The sequence below is a fragment of the Otolemur garnettii genome, unplaced genomic scaffold (genome assembly GCF_000181295.1).
Source record: "Otolemur garnettii isolate 467f Iridium unplaced genomic scaffold, OtoGar3 scaffold00226, whole genome shotgun sequence".
In the NCBI taxonomy this organism is placed as follows: domain Eukaryota; kingdom Metazoa; phylum Chordata; class Mammalia; order Primates; family Galagidae; genus Otolemur; species Otolemur garnettii.
In genome coordinates, this window is record NW_003852621.1 from 495,347 (window position 1) to 511,862 (window position 16,516).

Genomic DNA, 16,516 nt, shown 5'->3' on the forward strand with positions numbered 1-16,516 from the left:
TTGTTTGGCGGGCCCGGGCTGGGGATTCGAACCCGCCACCTTAGGTGTATGTGGCTGGCGCCTTAGCCGCTTGAGCCACAGGCGCCGAGCCATTATTTAAATTCTAAATCTGAAATAATAGAGTTCTCATCTAATCTGAGAACTAGTTTGAAACATACCGTACATTTAATTTTGTTCTTGGACTTAGCATCTAATTTGTATAACTGGTATTAAAAGGTAAGGTATTTTAAATTTGTGTAGATTTATTTAGTTTTCTCTCTCATCACAGCCCATTGATCTGAGTACATGCACTGTTGCACTGCACATCTTCCAGCTAAATGAAGATGGCCCCAGCAGTGAGAATTTGGAGGAAGAGACGGAGAACATAATTGCGGCAAATCACTGGGTTCTGCCTGCAGGTACTTTGCAATGTGTGGGACAGCTGAGGAAGGCTGGGGTCAGGGTATCACATGCTCCTTGGGCTTGGCAGGTCAGCTCACTAGCAGATACTGTTTGTCCATTTGTTTTGTGGGATTTTAGGATGTTTTATCCCTTGTGAAATGGGAAGTTTATCTAATAAGACTATGTTGTCCCTTCTGATGGTGCTAATGGAGGCTGACTGATTCCCTCTTTCCTGCCCCATCTGTCCTGCTACCTGCTCTTGACTCCTGCCTTCTCTGTCCTGCTCCTTGGGCTTGGCTGTCAGAGTGTGGACTGAATTTAGTCACTGTGTGGGGAGAAGGGAGGACCTAGTGCTTATGTGGAACTGTGCATAGTACAGGATACACTGTTTAATTATCTGGCAAAAGTCATATGTGGCCAGCATTTGTTTTGTATCTTCAATTTGTTTAAAAATTAAAATTTGAGAAAAAAATTGAAAGACTCACACTTTCTGGTAATCAGGGTCTTAGTCCACCGTGTATGGGACAGTGGGACATGCTAGTGGCTTAGGCAGACGGACTAGGGTATAACACTTGCCTTCCTAAAATTAGGTTTTGTTTTATTCTCTTGTAGCTGAATTCCATGGGCTTTGGGATAGCCTCGTGTATGATGTGCACGTCAAGTCACACGTATGTCACTACACTTTCTCTGTTGTTTAAAGAAGGACCACTGTTGTGCTTCTGTCAAGCACGTCTGAGCTCCTCAGTTTGCATGGGCTTTGGGAACCCCTATTCTGGGTATCTGCCACAAAGACTGCTCTAAAGTAGAGTTGGGCTTAGGGCATCCCTGGGGGAGCGAGGGGAAGGCAGTAGATTATGAGGACACTTGAACTGTGGTCTTCACTTGAATTCTCAGAAAGTGGGCAGGCCCGGCATCCTACCCGCAAGTAGAACGAACGTCACTCAGCCCTCTATCCCAAGGCTGCCCCTCAGCATTTTGGCTGCTATGATTTTTGAGTAAATAGGTCATGTGTTTACTCACTGCTATGAGAACTTATCACTTGATAAGTCCCTTAATGATTTTGTTTAACATTGGCATTTTAAATAAAAATGGCGTTTGTTTCCCTTCCTATATCTGTGGTGCTTGTAGCTGGCACTGGCCGTGCTGCCTTCCCTCTTGGCTGATCTGGCCAAGCAGCACACACACCACTCCACAGTGACAAATGCTTCAACGTGAGGCCAAAGGATCAAGTTCTATGGCTCAGCAACAGTGAGGGAACAGGGTGCAGAGGCCTGGGGAATGGAATATGTGTCAGCCAAGGTGCCTTCTGATACTAGACCCCTTGGACACCACTGAGCATCAGGAGGTGGGGCCCTCTGGAGACAGCTTTGCCTCTTGCCCCCTTCTTATTTAGGACCGAGCTTCAGCAGCACACATAGTAGAGCCTTTGCTGTGTTGGTATCTTTTTTTTTTTTAATGTGTTTTTTTCTTTTCTCCTATCAGCTCCTTGATTATGTGATGACAACTTTATTGTTTGCAGACAGGAATGTCAACAGTAACCTCATCACCTGGAACCGGGTAGTACTGCTACATGGTAATACAAGGGCAGGCAGCTGCGCTCACCAAGTTTGCTCCACCAGCCATTGGCCTTTGGTCTTCTGCAAGGAGTTACGGCTCTTTGTTTTCTAAAGGAGCCAGCATTGCTGTAGAATATTCTCTGTGCAGCTGATCCAGCTCATAATGCTTTGAACATTTATTACTTGACTTTCATTAAATAGTCCCATTTATCTGTGGAGTACGTCCCGAGACATTCCACAGATGCGTGGGACCATGGGTAGTCCAAATCCTAACTATGTTGTTTGTTTCTGTACATAAGTTCTTGTGATAAAGTTTAATTTATAAAGAGATTAACAACCATAACTAATAATAATACAGAATAATTAGAATAATATGTTATAGTAATAGTTATTTAATACTTGTGAATTATTTCTGGAATTTTGTGTTTAGTATTTTTGGACCGGCTTGGCACCCGTGGCTCAAGCGGCTAAGGAGCCGGCCACATACACCTAAGCTGGTGGGTTCAAATCCCGCCCAGGCCCGCCAAACAACAATGACGGCTGCAACCAAAAAATAGCCAGGCATTGTGGTGGGCACCTGTGATCCCAGCTACTTGGGAGGCTGAGGCAGAGACTCGCTTGAGCTCAAGAGTTGGAGGTTGCTGTGAGCTGTGATGCCACGGCACTCTACCCAGGGGGACAGCCTGAGGCTCTGTCTCAAAAAAAAAAAAAAGTATTTTTGGACCATAGTTAGCCTCAGGTAACCAAAACCTTGCAAAATAAACTGCGGATGGGGGAGTACCATGTTATTACTAAACAGTTCAGGAACCTCTGCCTCTTCTCCATAACTGATCATAACTCCTTAGAATGGAAACTGTCTCGTATTTCTTTGTGGTATGCTCAGAGCCTCATTTTGTGAGTAGTAAACTGAAAAAGCCACATTTTAAAGTAATTCTGCCTGGTTCTTATCAGAAGGAAATGATGGATTTTATTTGTTTTTAACATCCCTGAGCAGAAAGGGGGCAGAGGAGCTTGTTAGAGCAAGGGGAAATAAACAGCACTTCCCTCTGTGCCAGTTCAGGCTGTGTGACTAGAAAGCAGGACATGCCGGCTACCTGGCAGCTGCCCTAGCACATTGTCAGAATAGGCAATCAATAGGTGTTTTATGTAGCAAAGTAAATTATTTGGAGCTAGATGTCTATTTCCTCTTTAATTACTGAAAATTCTTACAGAGAGCTAGGGTTGAACACATCTGCATTTACTGTGAGATGCATTTGTTCTTCCCTGGGGGTTATCTGGAAACTTTGCAAGGCCCTGATCTGAGCACTCCTGGTAGGGAGCTGCATGGGAGAAGCTCTCAGGAGGCACCTACAATGGACAAGGGTGCTATTTAGTTGGGAGAGAGGCCTTGGGGCCAGGAGGGTCAGCCCTGCGCTTCTGCTTGTCAGGAAAGGCCTGTTTGACTTTTGGAAGGTGACTTGGCAAGTGGCTTTCACAGAGGAAATGTGAGAGAGGTGTCTGTGAGGACGTAGACTGAAAAAGGCGTTTGCTCACAGTGGTGGTGGGGGGAAGCTGAGACCAGATACACAAGTCAAGTTCAAATTAGTAAAAAGGAGGGACAGACTTTTAAGTGTACTGGTAACATTGTATCGCATTGAAGCTGCTGGCAGACTTCTTTGTAAGTTAACAGGTATTTATAGTAATAACATTACTAGAGTTTAATTCTGGGTTTTTTTTATTTTTTATGTAGATACTGCAACTATTATTTTAAGAAATTTGTTACAGCACTAACTTAAAAACATTTGCTTGGATCTCGTTATAGGTCCTCCAGGAACAGGAAAAACGTCCCTGTGTAAAGCATTAGCTCAGAAACTGACCATTCGGCTTTCCAGCAGGTAACTCTGGTGATTTGAGATAGACCATTTAGAATGGGATTAATGCCATAACAAGCCTTTTTTTTTTTTAAATCATTTTACACAAATGATAATTTCCTCTCCTTCAGTGTTAAGCCACTTAATCACTCCAACTCAGTGTAGTCTTAGCATTAGAATCTCAGTCTCCTAAAACATTTTTTATTGAGACAGAGTCTCACTATGTCGCCCTCGGTAAAGTGCCATAGCACCACAGCTCACAGCAACCTCAAACTCTTGGGCTTAAGTGATTCTCTTGCCTCAGCCTCCCAAGTAGCTGGGACTACAGATGCCCGCCAAAACGCCCAGCTATTTTTTGGTTGTAGTTGTCGTTGTTTGGCAGGCCCAGGCTGGGTTTGAACCCGCCAGCTTTGGTATATGTGGCTAGCACCCTAGCTGCTGAGCTACAGTCCGCAAGCCTCCAAAAACTTCTTCAGACTTTTTTTCCTGCCAGTTTGTGGTCTGTCTTGGTGAATTACACGCTCTTGCTGGAGGCGTGTTCTGCAGACGTCAGGCCAGGGTGTTTGGTAGCCTTGCTGACCTTTTGTCCACTGTCTTACCAGTTTCCATCAGGTAACTCTGGAATGAGAGAGGAATGTCAGGGTCTAATTGTGGCTTTGTTTATCCTTGAATTCTGTCTTTTGGGGATTTATGGTTTTCACTACATTTGGAAATAATTTGGTTGTCATTTCTTCAGCTAATTTCCTTACCCTCCTCTCTGTCTGGAAACCCGTTGATCTGCGTGTTGGACTGCCTGGCTCTGCTCCACAGAGTACATTTGTTTTTTTAGCTTTTAAAAATGTCTGTACTATTTCTTTTTGAACAATTTCTACTGCTGCATCTTTAAGTTCACTGATTTTCTGCAGTGTCTAATCTGCTGTAAATTCCATCCAGCGGAATTTTTATTTATGACAGCGTATTTTTCTTCTTTAAAGGTTCTATTTGATTCTTTTTATGCTTTTCTTTCTTTCGTTATGTTCTTTTTTGTTGTTTTCAGATTAATTGAGAGTACAAAGAGTAAGGTTATAGGCTCGATGCCTGTGGCTCAAGTGGCTAAGGTGCCAGCCACATAAACCTAAGGTGGTGGGTTCGAATCCAGCCCGGCCCGCCAAACAACAATGACGGCTGCAACCAAAAAATAGCCAGGCATTGTGGTCCCAGCTACTTGGGAGGCTGAGGCAGGAGACTCGCTTGAGCCCAGGAGTTGGAGGTTGCTGTGAGCTGTGATGCCACGGCACTCTACCCAGGGGGACAGCTTGAGGCTCCTGTCTCAAAAAAAAAAAAAAAAAGAGTAAGTTACAATGTTTGCATTTGTTAAAGTCCCTCTTATGATTGTGTCCCACCAAGAGGTGTGCTGCACCCTAACCTTGTGTCCCTTAAGTGGAAGCACAGCCATCCCCCTCTCTCCTCCCTTCTCCCCACCCCCTTGTTCCTGTGTATTAGATTGTCTACTGGCTTCATATTAGAATTGAGTACATTGGATTCTTGCTTCTACATTCTTGTGAGACTTTACTAAAAAGAATGTGTTTCAACTCCATCCAGATTGATAGAAAATTTGTAAAGTCTCCATCTTTTTAAATGGCTGAATAGCATTCCATGGTGTGCATATACCACAGCTTGTTAATCCATTCCTGGGTTGGTAGGAATTTTGGTTATTTCCACATTTTGGTGATTATAAAAAAATATGGAATGCTTCATGAATTTGCGTGTCATCCCTGCACGAGGACCATGCTAATCTTCTCTGTATCATTCCAATTTCAGTATTTGTGGTGCCAAAGTCAGTACTTTTCACTATGTTCTTGTCAAAATCTTTAACAAGTTTATAATAGCTGTTTTAATGTTCTTGTCTTCTAATTCCATCATCATTATCATTTCTATTGATTGATTATTCTTCTGCTTGCAGTTACATGTTTTTGCTTCTTGGCCTGTGAAGACCTTTTTTATTTAATACTAAACACTGATTTGAAATGACTGGCTTTTCTTGTCTTGATTTAATGACTTGGATTTTGTTTTGGTAGGCCTTTCTTGGGATTGGAGTGATCCTTTTGAGGTTTCTTTTTAAGCTTTGTTAGGGAGAGGTTTAGTCCTCTGCAGACCTGGAAAATCAGTGTATGCTCTTACTTTGGTGGTGGAGTTTGAACATGCCTCACCCTATGTGAGCTCTGGGAACCCTTTGGCTCACAGACCTGCAGTCACTCTTCACTGGCCTCGTGGAGTTTCCCTAACTATAAGTACCTTAGTGTTCAGCAGACACAGGGGTCACCAGGACAATTTCTATGGCTTTCCTCCTGGAACAGGGGTCCTCAAACTTTTTAAACAGGGGGCTAGTTCACTGTCCCTCAGACGTTGGAGGGCTGGACTGCGGGCCTCGGGACAAGTCAGCTGCTAAGCAGGACAGGCAACAGCACAAAAACACCCAGCAGGCTGGATAAAAGTCCTAGGCGGGCTACATGTAGCCCATGGGCCGTAGTTTGAGGACACCTGTCCTGGAGTATTCTCTGTGTCTGCTTCTCCCTGGAATTCTGCTTGGCAGCCTCCAGCCATCCAGCTCCCTGAGTGCTGAGCTCTGGCTCCTCTCCTCAGGGGCTGTGCTCTGCTCAGGTCCTTCCCAGGATTGTGGTTGGAAGGAGCCTCTAGGCGGGAAGCCAGGGCAGTTGTGGGGTTACTCACTTCCCTTCTCTTGGGGTCACAGTCCTTCATTTTCTGTTGTCCAATACCCTTACCAGTTGTGGTTTCATTTATTTTGTCTAGTTTTCTCATTGTTAAGGCAGACAGTAAATCTGGTACTTCTTACTCTACTACTAGAGGGAATCCTGGGAGATACAGTTTTATATATCTATTTTGTTTCTTTTCAAAAAGAAAAATCTTTTAAGTAATTTTGCATAGGAAAGTTGCTTTATTTCCACCCCAGATGTTATATTCAGCAACTTGGTGGTGTTTTGATATGTCAAAATGCATCTGTATTTTGAAGATCTCTAGGGTCAGTTTCCTAAAACACCAGAAATAACATTTTCCAGTATAAAGATTTGAAAATAGGTAGTTTTTAATGACTTAGAAATAGTGAAAAGAATCCTTAGCCTTTCTTTCTCATTCTGTTAAATAACCAATGTTTTATAATTCATTTTGTTTAATATTCAAGCCAGTTTATTTCACTGTATTGTCTGTACTCCTTCCTCTTCTGTAAACAGTATTAGTAAATGGCCTTTTTCTCTTTCTGAAAATACTTGTTTTTCTTCTGTGGACTTTTGACATGGAAGAGACTGAAAAGAGGACTGAGAGTCAGCCTCTTGCTCCCATCCCTTTTCCTGTTGGATTTAGTCCAAGCTTGGTGCTCCCGGCTCTGCCAGAGCCCTGAGTGTACACAGGAATGTTGCTGCCAGACTCCAGGCAGGTGGCTGGCGCTGTTGGGCACCCAGGGCTCTAGGATCTGTGCTGTGCTTGTCAGGGTTTCCTGGAAATAGGAAAACATATGGCTTCTACCAGGAACTCTTGATGCCTCTGCTTTGATTTGCTTGCTGTATTGGTATTATTAATAAATATATTAAAAATGAGAGAGTTTTTACTTTCTAAATCAAATAATACTGTAGAAAAACATAATTTGGTATAATCTAGAGCTACTAATTGCATTGGGTTTAAATTGTTCTCAATTTAGCACACAGAGGGCTTGGTGCCTTAATTCTTTGTCAGCAACTTTGATGACTTAATGAGTTAGTAATTACCATCATGCTGGGTAGTTGGGAGATGCTGTATCAGAGAAGCAAGAGTGGTGGCCACCAAGGATGCACCAGGACTGCTCAGTAATTTCCTAACCCCTTTTATCATCTTAGGTACCGGTATGGCCAATTAATAGAAATAAACAGCCACAGTCTCTTTTCTAAATGGTTTTCAGAGGTGAGTATTGAATATTCTAATTGTCTGATTGTCAACAATCTAGCTAAAGAAACCTGTTCCATATATTAGGCAAATGCTCTTTCAGTAGCTTCAGGAGAAAAATAGATAAAATGGGGAATGGAATAACAGTGGTGAGAAAAGGGTTCCTGTGCTGGGCATAGCAGGCCTCCCTCGGTCCCATCCCAGACTTCTGCTGGCAGACCTGGCCAATTCATGTGGACCAGCTGAGCACGCCACTGAAGCCTGTGTGGCCAGGCCAAGTCCTGGGTGTCCCTTCCTCTGAGGGGCTGTGTCCCTCTAGTGAGATGAAGTAGGATTTGGGTGCACTGTAGACCAGGCATACACCCCAGCCAGCAAATCCTTGCAGCTTTGGTCTGCTTCCTCCGGGATCAGTGAGGACAGACCAATGAGTGGAGGCATGGGTCACCCACACCACCACCCTGGAAGAGCAGGTGCAGGCAAGGTCCCAGCAGAGAGGGAGCCTTCAGGGTAACTTCCTCCCATGCCAACCTGGCTCTTCTGATGCAGGTGTATTTGGAGGGGCCATCAGAAGATGGTGGGCAGGTGGGCACCTAGGATGGAGGTCACATGGGGCCATGTGCACCTGCAGTATGCTCACTGCAGTGGACACTGAGAGAGTGTTTTGGTTCCAGAGTGGCAAGCTGGTGACTAAGATGTTCCAGAAGATTCAGGATTTGATTGATGATAAAGATGCTCTGGTGTTTGTGCTGATTGATGAGGTGAGCATGTTCAGATTTTAATTCAAGAACAAGTTACCTTGGGTTGCTGGGAGGCAGCCTACCTCTGTAGCTCCCTGGCACATCTCTGGTCTTCCCTATATCCCAGGCTAGACATGTGGACACCCCTTCACTCATTCACCCACTTGCTCAGTGGACATGTCTCTTTGTGACTCATCACTCTCTCCCTCTCCCTGCAGGTGGAGAGTCTCACGGCTGCCCGAAATGCCTGCAGGGCAGGTGCTGAACCGTCAGATGCCATCCGCGTGGTCAATGCTGTCCTCACCCAGATCGATCAGATTAAAAGGTAACGCTCTGGGCTTGGTGCCCATAACACAGTGGTTATGGCACCAGCCACATACACCAAGGCTGGTGGTTTTGAACCCAGCCTAGAGCCAGCTAAACAATAATGACAACTGCAACAAAAAGCCGGGCATTGTGGTGGGCACCTATAGTCCCAGCTACTTGGGAGGCTGAGGCAAGAGAATCACTTAAGCCCAAGAGTTTGATATTGCTATGAGCTGTGACACTACGGCACTCTACCCAGGGCAACATAGTGAGAGTCTGTCTCAAAAAAAAGGAATGACATGTAGGGACTTTATCTAAGAAGTGACAGAGGAGTTGTTCCACAGGAATGTGTGATTGTCGGGCAACTCCTTATCTCACCACAGCTCCTTTAACTGAAAGTTCATCTAGCATTGGGTGTTAGCTCTGTCTTTCTGCTCTGGAGGTAACACATTAGAAACAGATTTTTAAGAAGTTAAGTGTTTTTTAATTTATTAAAGTATTAAAAATGGGCTGGATGCAGTGGCTCACACCTGTAAGTCTAGCATTCTGGGAAGCGAAGACAGGAGGATCCTTTGAGCTCAGGAATTGGAGACCAGCCTGAGCAAGAGCAAGACCCCATCTCTACTAAAAATGGAAAAACTATTGGCAGGTGCCTATAGTCCCAACTACTCTGGAGGCTGAGACAGGAGAATTGCTTCAGGCCAGGAGTTTGAGGTTGCTGTGAGCTAGGCTGATGCCACGGCACTCTACCCAGGGCAACAGAGGAAGACTATCTCAAACAAAAAAGGTATTAAAAATGTTGTAGGAAACACCTTGGTAATAAGTGAATGGGGAGGGGATTGGTCTCTTCATTAAAGAGCACGAGAGCACGTACATCATTGCTTGGCAGTTTCCACACCTGTGATATAAATAGCCATGGGATCACTTCTTCCCTTCTATAAATAGCCACAGGAGAAGCTAGTCGAGGCTTCTACTAGGCTCCTCTTCCTAAGACTGATTGCTGCACTGTTGAGGCGCTCCGGCACCTCTGAAATGACTGATACAACTGGCTCCTCCTGATGGGGAGCCTTATCTGACCAGGCTCCCTGGCATATACCGGAAGCAATACCCCGTGGGAGGGTGAACAGCAGTCCATGTCCTGGCAGGTTCATGGGCTGGGGCTGGAGACATGGCATCTCTGTTTCGACAAATGTAAAACAAAACTGGGCATGGTAAAATTTTATACAGTGCAGAAAAGCATGAAATAGTAAAACATTGCTGTGTCCAAACACTAGTGTCCTCACCAAGTGCTGCAGTTTGTGGGAGAAGGACTGCCACCCCTTGCCTGCCGGCCCCATACAGAAAGGCTGGTGGCCCCAGACCTCAAGTCTCCACAGTTGATCCCCCAAAGGCTCAGGGCCTATTTCCAAGCTTTAGGGAGTGATGGCTGCTAACACACCTCTTGTGGAAGTAATATACAGACTAACTCTTCCACTATCAACACAGTACTCATATCTCTTCTCTGAAGTACCTTGGGGTAATGGGTCCCGTGTGTTAATCATTGCAGGCTGTGGGATATGGCTGGCAGCAAACTGTGCAGGGAGCAGTGACCCAGGCCCTGGCAGGTGCTCCCACACAGAGGCCAGCTTCCTAAGACAACAGCTATCTCCCAGGTCAGCTGTAGCCGGGCTTAGACAAGGCAGAAGGCCCTGGAAAGAGCAGAAGATGCAGCCTTCCTGGTTTCTCTGACCTTTGTCACCTCACACTCCTGTCTGCTCCCATGCCTGTGCTGACTGTGCTCCTCCTCACCTTCCATCGGGCAGCCCCTCTGCCTCCCAGCCACCCTCTGGATGCTGACCTGAGCAGACTGTGCTCACCAGCCTCTGTACCCTGTTCCCTCCGCCTGGGGACTCCCCCATCTCTACCCTCACTGGGATCACCCCAGCTCACTTGCGGGGGGCTGTCCGCCCTTGCCAGAGTGTAGGTGAAGTGGACCCTCCAAAGGGCTCCCCTGGCCACAGAGCTGCCTGTTCCACCCTGGGCCCAAGAGGATAGCACTGTTACTCCTGCCACACAGTCCCTGCCAGACCAGGAAAACTGTGCCTGCCATGCTGCCATGTGCTGGGCCCTAAGGACACGGGGCAGCAGACCAGACAGCAGCAGCTCTTTGCAGAGTTCATAAGCTGGAAGGGAGAACAAATGGTGAATGTGATGGACAGTTGACCTCCACCTGTGTCCAGAGTTATGCAAGCTATGGATAAACAGTCCTGTGGCCATGACAGAGGTGTAGGAGACTGGGTGGTCAGGGATGCTGCACAGAAGGGAGACTGTTGTTAAGGCTGAGACAGTGAGGGAAGGGGCCTGGGAGGTTCTGTTCTGCATGGTCGTTTTAGCTGGGAGAGCCTGGATGATAGGTGGAAGTTCAGGGCTTGTCAGACCTTGGTAAGACCTATGGGGCACAGCTGCCTGGGCAGTGCCTGCTGACCCTGGTGTCTAGTTGACAGGTCTTTCTGGCTGTCCCTGCTGCTTGGCCTCTGCTCAGATACGATGGGATACAATTGAGCCACAGACGCCGTGACTGCTGTTCTCTCTTCTTGGCCACAATAGGCATTCCAACGTCGTGATTCTGACCACTTCCAACATCACTGAGAAGATAGATGTGGCTTTTGTAGACAGGGCTGACATCAAGCAGTATATTGGGCCACCCTCCATGGCAGCCATTTTCAAAATCTACCTCTCATGCTTGGAGGAACTGATGAAGGTACCTTTATTATTTCTTCTCATGCTCAGATTCCTTATGTGCTTTTAATTGAAATAACTTAAAGTATGCTAGTTACAATATAGAATAAAATATTTTAACATAGGCATCTTCTTAGACTAAAACTTGGAATTTTGTTGTATCTGACAGGTTAACAGTCCAAGTTATGGCCACAATTAAATATGTTTGCACTTGTGGCATAATATGGTTATGATTTTTTTTTTTTTTTAAGAGACAGAGCCTCACTTTGTTGCCCTTGGTAGAGTGCTATAGCGTCACAGCTCACAGCAACCTCCAATTCCTGGGCTTAGGTGATTCTCTTGCCTCAGCCTCCCGAGTAGCTGGGACCACAGGCACCTGCCACAACACCCAACTATTTTTTTGTTGCAGTTTGGTCAGGGCCAGGTTTGAACCCACCACCCTCCGTATATGGGGCTGGTACCCTACTCGCTGAGCCACAGGTGCCACCCAGTTTTTTATTATTTGAGGTACTGATGTATAAGAAGCTGGTGAATAGGCCATAGTTAGCCTACTGGCAAATCCTGGCTCCATCTCTACTAAAAATGGAAAAACTATTGGCAGGTGCCTATAGTCCCAACTACTCTGGAGGCTGAGACAGGAGGATTGCTTCAGGCCAGGAGTTTGAGGTTGCTGTGAGCTAGCAACCTCTCGGCTTATCAGAGCCTTGGCTGGTGACCAGTGACCTGCCTCCCTCGGCCCAGATTTCCTCACCTGACTCAGTTCACAGGGCATTTACACTGCCTGAAGGTTGGGGTTCATGGGAGGTCATGCTCACTAAAGGTTGAAGTCACAGGGGGCTGTCATCTGACTGAAGGTCAGGGTCATGGGGCTGTCATCTGAAGGTCAGAGTTCATAGGAGGTCTTGCTGACTGAAGGTCAAGGTCATGGGGCTGTCATCTGACTGAAGGTTGAGGTTCACAGAGCTGTTTTTGACTGAAGTCAATGTTCATGGGCCTGTCATGGCTAAAAGTTGGGGTTCATGGGGCTGTTATCTTACTGAAAGTTGGGGTTCATGGGGCTGTTATCTTACTGAAGGTTGGGGTCACAGGCTATTGTCTGAAGTGATGGTGTCTCAGTTTGCATGTGTGCTCGAGGTGAGGGCTGTGTCATTGGTTCAGGGACCCACAGAGGCTGTGGATCTGTCTGAGACCCACCTGTGCCTGTTTCAGGTGTTCTTGAAGCTGGGTGGATGGCAAGTTTCTGCAGGAACGTACTGAGAGCTGAGTTTAGGAGATTACAAGCAAGAAATGGGGATTTTAATGGTAGTTATTTTCATGGAGTTGTTACTACCACCTGGTGGGGCCACGCACTCTGCAGCCAGTACCTGACACAGAGCAGTGGCCTCTGTGTCCACGACAAGGATGATATAGCCTCTCTTGGGGGTGAGAGAGCGAGTCTCAGCCATGAGCCCCCTGAAGTTGCCCTGAGTCTGTGCTGTCCAGGCGTGTGGATTCCTGTGGAGTGTGAGACGGACAGGGGCTCTATGGAGGTCTGAGAGCTTACAGGTTTCTGAAGAAAGAGCCTAAGGGCAGCTACTGCTGAGGAGCCCCATGTGCCTGCACATCCTATAAGGCCATAGTAAACATCAGATGCCTTGATGTTTGTGTACTTGTTCCAAGAATCTTGGGTTTTGATTTTAAGTTTTATCTAAAAGTATGGACTTATGGGAGCTGGGAACATAGGGCAAAGGTAGATTCTTAGGCAGTTTACATGAGGTTAAGATACTCAGATGTTATAGTGGACATTTGGTTTCAAAAGCCATCAGCATGTAACTGGGAGCCTCTGATCTGGACATGTTCATGTGTGCCCACTGCAGGGAGGTGGGGTCCCCAGGGAATCCAAAAGAGCGTCACCTTAGTGAGTCAGGTGGGGGGTGAGAACATGGAAACAAACTGTGTTTTTTAATTTTACCTATAATCTTCACCAAACCTCTAAAATATACAGAGAATGCTATATTCTTTCTCTTGTCTCCTGGTTCCTGAATCAGAACAGTCATATTATCATCATAGTAACGGTCATTGTGCCCACCTGACAAAATAGTTCAGTGTGGCAAAGAGTTCCTGATTTCCGACACATGATCTGGGAGGCGAACTTCTGGCGCCCAGTTCCTTGGTCAGTCATAAAAGATAGGCAGCTAAAGGCCCTTCTTTGAAAGACAGGTGGAGTCATGGATGCAGGTCTCAGCTTTGCCTGCCTGTGTTTTGACTGAATCACAGATTGGACTCTGCCTTTATGTCCCTTCCAGCCTGACAGGCAGTGAGGAGGCATTTTGTCCGTGATCACAGAAAAGGCTGAGTTGCTCTTCTCACGCATCTGTGTGTTAGGGATGGTCACTGTTGGATGTCTGTAAGATGGATTGGGGTTCACATGAGGCCTACGAGTGTCTCCCTTGCAGACTGTGCTGTGCTCTGTCTTTGGACCCTCCTAACTGTGGTGCCTCTGTCTCCCCAGTGTCAGATCATATACCCTCGCCAGCAGCTGCTCACCCTCCGGGAGCTAGAGATGATCGGCTTCATTGAAAACAACGTGTCGAAGTTGAGCCTTCTTCTGAGTGAAATTTCAAGGTGCAAATTGACCTCATATTTATAATCAAGAAAAATTAAGTGCTGTAGTAACTGGGAAGTCATAGCTTCCTCTGTGGAATCCCGGGAGGTCTGTGCGTGTGGGCGCTTAGCACACCACAGGGATGAACATGCATGTGTCGGGGGTGTGTGAGCACAGGGACTGAGCATAGCAAGGACAGTTGGCATACGTGCTGGAGGCCTGGTATCGAGAGCTGTTCCAAGTGTTCTCAGAGTTCAGAGAAGGGAAATGGCTTTTGTGATGAAGGGAGGGTGAGCGGAGGGTTGGAGAATGGAGTAGAGCCTCAGAAGATAGGATTTGGGTATAAGTAGGCAAAGTCAGAAGGCTATAGGGGTGATGTGCTCAGGGGGCCCCAGCAGATGGCAACACAGACAGGCAGTGCAGGAGAGGCTAGGGATGCAGTGGAGCTGCTGGCCAGAGTTTGAACTTTATTCTGGAAGGTTTGGAATGAGGGACAAGGTCAGACAGGCACAGTGGCTCATGCCTTGGCTGGGAGGCCAAGGTGGGAGGATCTCCTGAGCTCAGGAGTTCAAGACCAGCCTGAGAAAGAGTGAGATTCCATGTCTACTAGAAAAACTAGCTGGGTGTTGTGGTGAGTGTCGATAGTCCCAGCTACTTGGAGGCAGAGGCAGGAGGATCTTTTGACCCCAAAAGTTTGAGTTTACTGTGAGCTATGACACCATGACACTGTACCCCAAGGCACAGAGTGAGACTTTGTCTCAAAAAAGAAGTTGGGGGTGGGACAACATGAAGAATGCAGTATTTTAGAAAGCTTGGGGGTTTTGTTGGGGAGATTTAAGGAAGTTAGGGAAGTTAGGGAAAGAAGAAAACAGCACAAAGACTTCTGCTTCTACACGAACCGGCCAATTGTCTGGGAAGTTCATGCTAGCTGACACCTGTCCACCACATAGCACTCCGTGCCCTCACATCCCTTGCCCTATGCCTCGAGCACAGAGACAACAGCCACACAGTGGGGCTCAAAGCTGCACCTCAGGTGGCTCTTCAAGGCAGCAAGGATGTGGCCTCACCTAGAGCAGGAGCTCAGGCCTGAGGGGCCGAGCCCCATTGTAGGGGCTGTAAGCAAAAGGGATACTCAGGGGTCAAGGCCAAGGGGCCAGGAGGGCTGGGTGCCTCTGAGGCCCAAGTTGAGCCTACAGGGGGTTTGTGCTCCCAGGGATGTATATCTGAAATTGACACCCCTGAACTTGGTTGTCTTCCCACAGGAAGAGTGAGGGCCTCAGTGGCCGGGTCCTGAGGAAGCTCCCTTTCCTGGCTCATGCGCTGTACGTCCAGGTGAGTCCCCCTATACGTCCCCAGCTTTGGGCACTCTGTCCTCCAGCCAGTGTCCTCTGGGAGTCTGGGGCAACAGAAGGAGCCAAGCGGGCCCCTTAGCCAAGGGGCCATCTTGAGCCTTTCAAAGCATGTGCTGGGCTCACCAGTCTCACGGACATCTGCGTCTGTGCATGTGGCAGCTCCTGTCCAGCCCTTCCTCACCCTTCAGCGGTGCTCACACCCTTCAGGTCTGAGCTCGGTCAACAGCAACCTGGCGTCATGCTTCACTTCCTCCACTGTGGGCCCCCACCACACAACCAGTAGCCAAGAGGAAACCCATTCCCAGCAGCTGGTCAGGCTGAGGGTTCTGAGTATTAGCAGAACAGATACAGGAACATCTGCCATGACAAAACATGCATCTTAAAATGGTTCCTTTCAATTCAGTCAGCCTGTGCTCTGGTCAGCAGTGGCCTTTGTGCTGGGCATGGCCCTCCGTGCGGACGTGACACAGCTAACTGTGGACCATGAGCAGGAGCCTTCACACAGCTCTGGGCACTGGGCCATGGTAAATGTCTGGTAGGAGCCAGCAGTGTCTTGGGGCCTGCAGAGCCCCCAGACACCAGGTGAGCCTTTTGAGAAGGGTCTGTTCCCAGCATCTTCTCTTCTAAATATGTTGGCAGCTGGCCCAGTGCCCACCTGCAGGATGACCTTTGCTGCAGTAATGAGCAGGTACGCCTGGTATGCCCAGACTGTGCAGCCAGCCCTGCCTCACTGTCAGCACCATGCTGGGGTGTTACTGCCTGCTGCCCTATAAGGGCAGGGAGCCCCAGTGATGCCCATGTGTCTTTCCAGGCCCCTACTGTCACCATAGAGGGGTTCCTCCAAGCCCTGTCTCTGGCAGTGGACAAGCAGTTTGAAGAGAAAGAGAAGCTCACAGCTTACGTTTGATACTAGGCTTCCCCATCGGTGGATTCATACAGAGACCCATGGCCTGCAGCCCCCATTCAGCAAGCCAGTAGCCCAGGAGGCCACGCTTCATTCAAAGAAGTGTGTTGTATTTATGTTATTTTAAAGTGTGTGTTAGAAGACAAATTATAAGAAAGATGTGTCACTTTTATTGTTTTTAAAGGATAGTTCAGATTCTGCTTGTCAATTTGTAAA

General features: G+C 47.2%; 1 protein-coding gene and 1 non-coding gene across 2 annotated transcripts in view; one reads left to right on the forward strand and one right to left on the reverse strand.

Annotated features, from left to right (window-relative positions):
• The window catches only part of TRIP13 (thyroid hormone receptor interactor 13), a 22,944-nt gene extending 6,641 nt beyond the window's left edge, over nt 1-16,303 (forward strand). Inside the window, exons 3-13 of the mRNA XM_003802010.2 lie at nt 269-398; nt 994-1,049; nt 1,864-1,954; nt 3,739-3,811; nt 7,654-7,717; nt 8,371-8,457; nt 8,655-8,761; nt 11,329-11,482; nt 13,952-14,064; nt 15,307-15,376; nt 16,208-16,303. Of these exons, the coding sequence (XP_003802058.1) occupies nt 269-398; nt 994-1,049; nt 1,864-1,954; nt 3,739-3,811; nt 7,654-7,717; nt 8,371-8,457; nt 8,655-8,761; nt 11,329-11,482; nt 13,952-14,064; nt 15,307-15,376; nt 16,208-16,303 (1,041 nt within the window). The remainder of the gene's footprint in view (nt 1-268; nt 399-993; nt 1,050-1,863; nt 1,955-3,738; nt 3,812-7,653; nt 7,718-8,370; nt 8,458-8,654; nt 8,762-11,328; nt 11,483-13,951; nt 14,065-15,306; nt 15,377-16,207) is intronic.
• Nucleotides 5,505-5,611, reverse strand: LOC111722265. Its single transcript, XR_002771113.1, has one exon. It is a non-coding gene; the product is annotated as a U6 spliceosomal RNA (small nuclear RNA).
• Nucleotides 16,304-16,516: the final 213 nt, after the last annotated feature.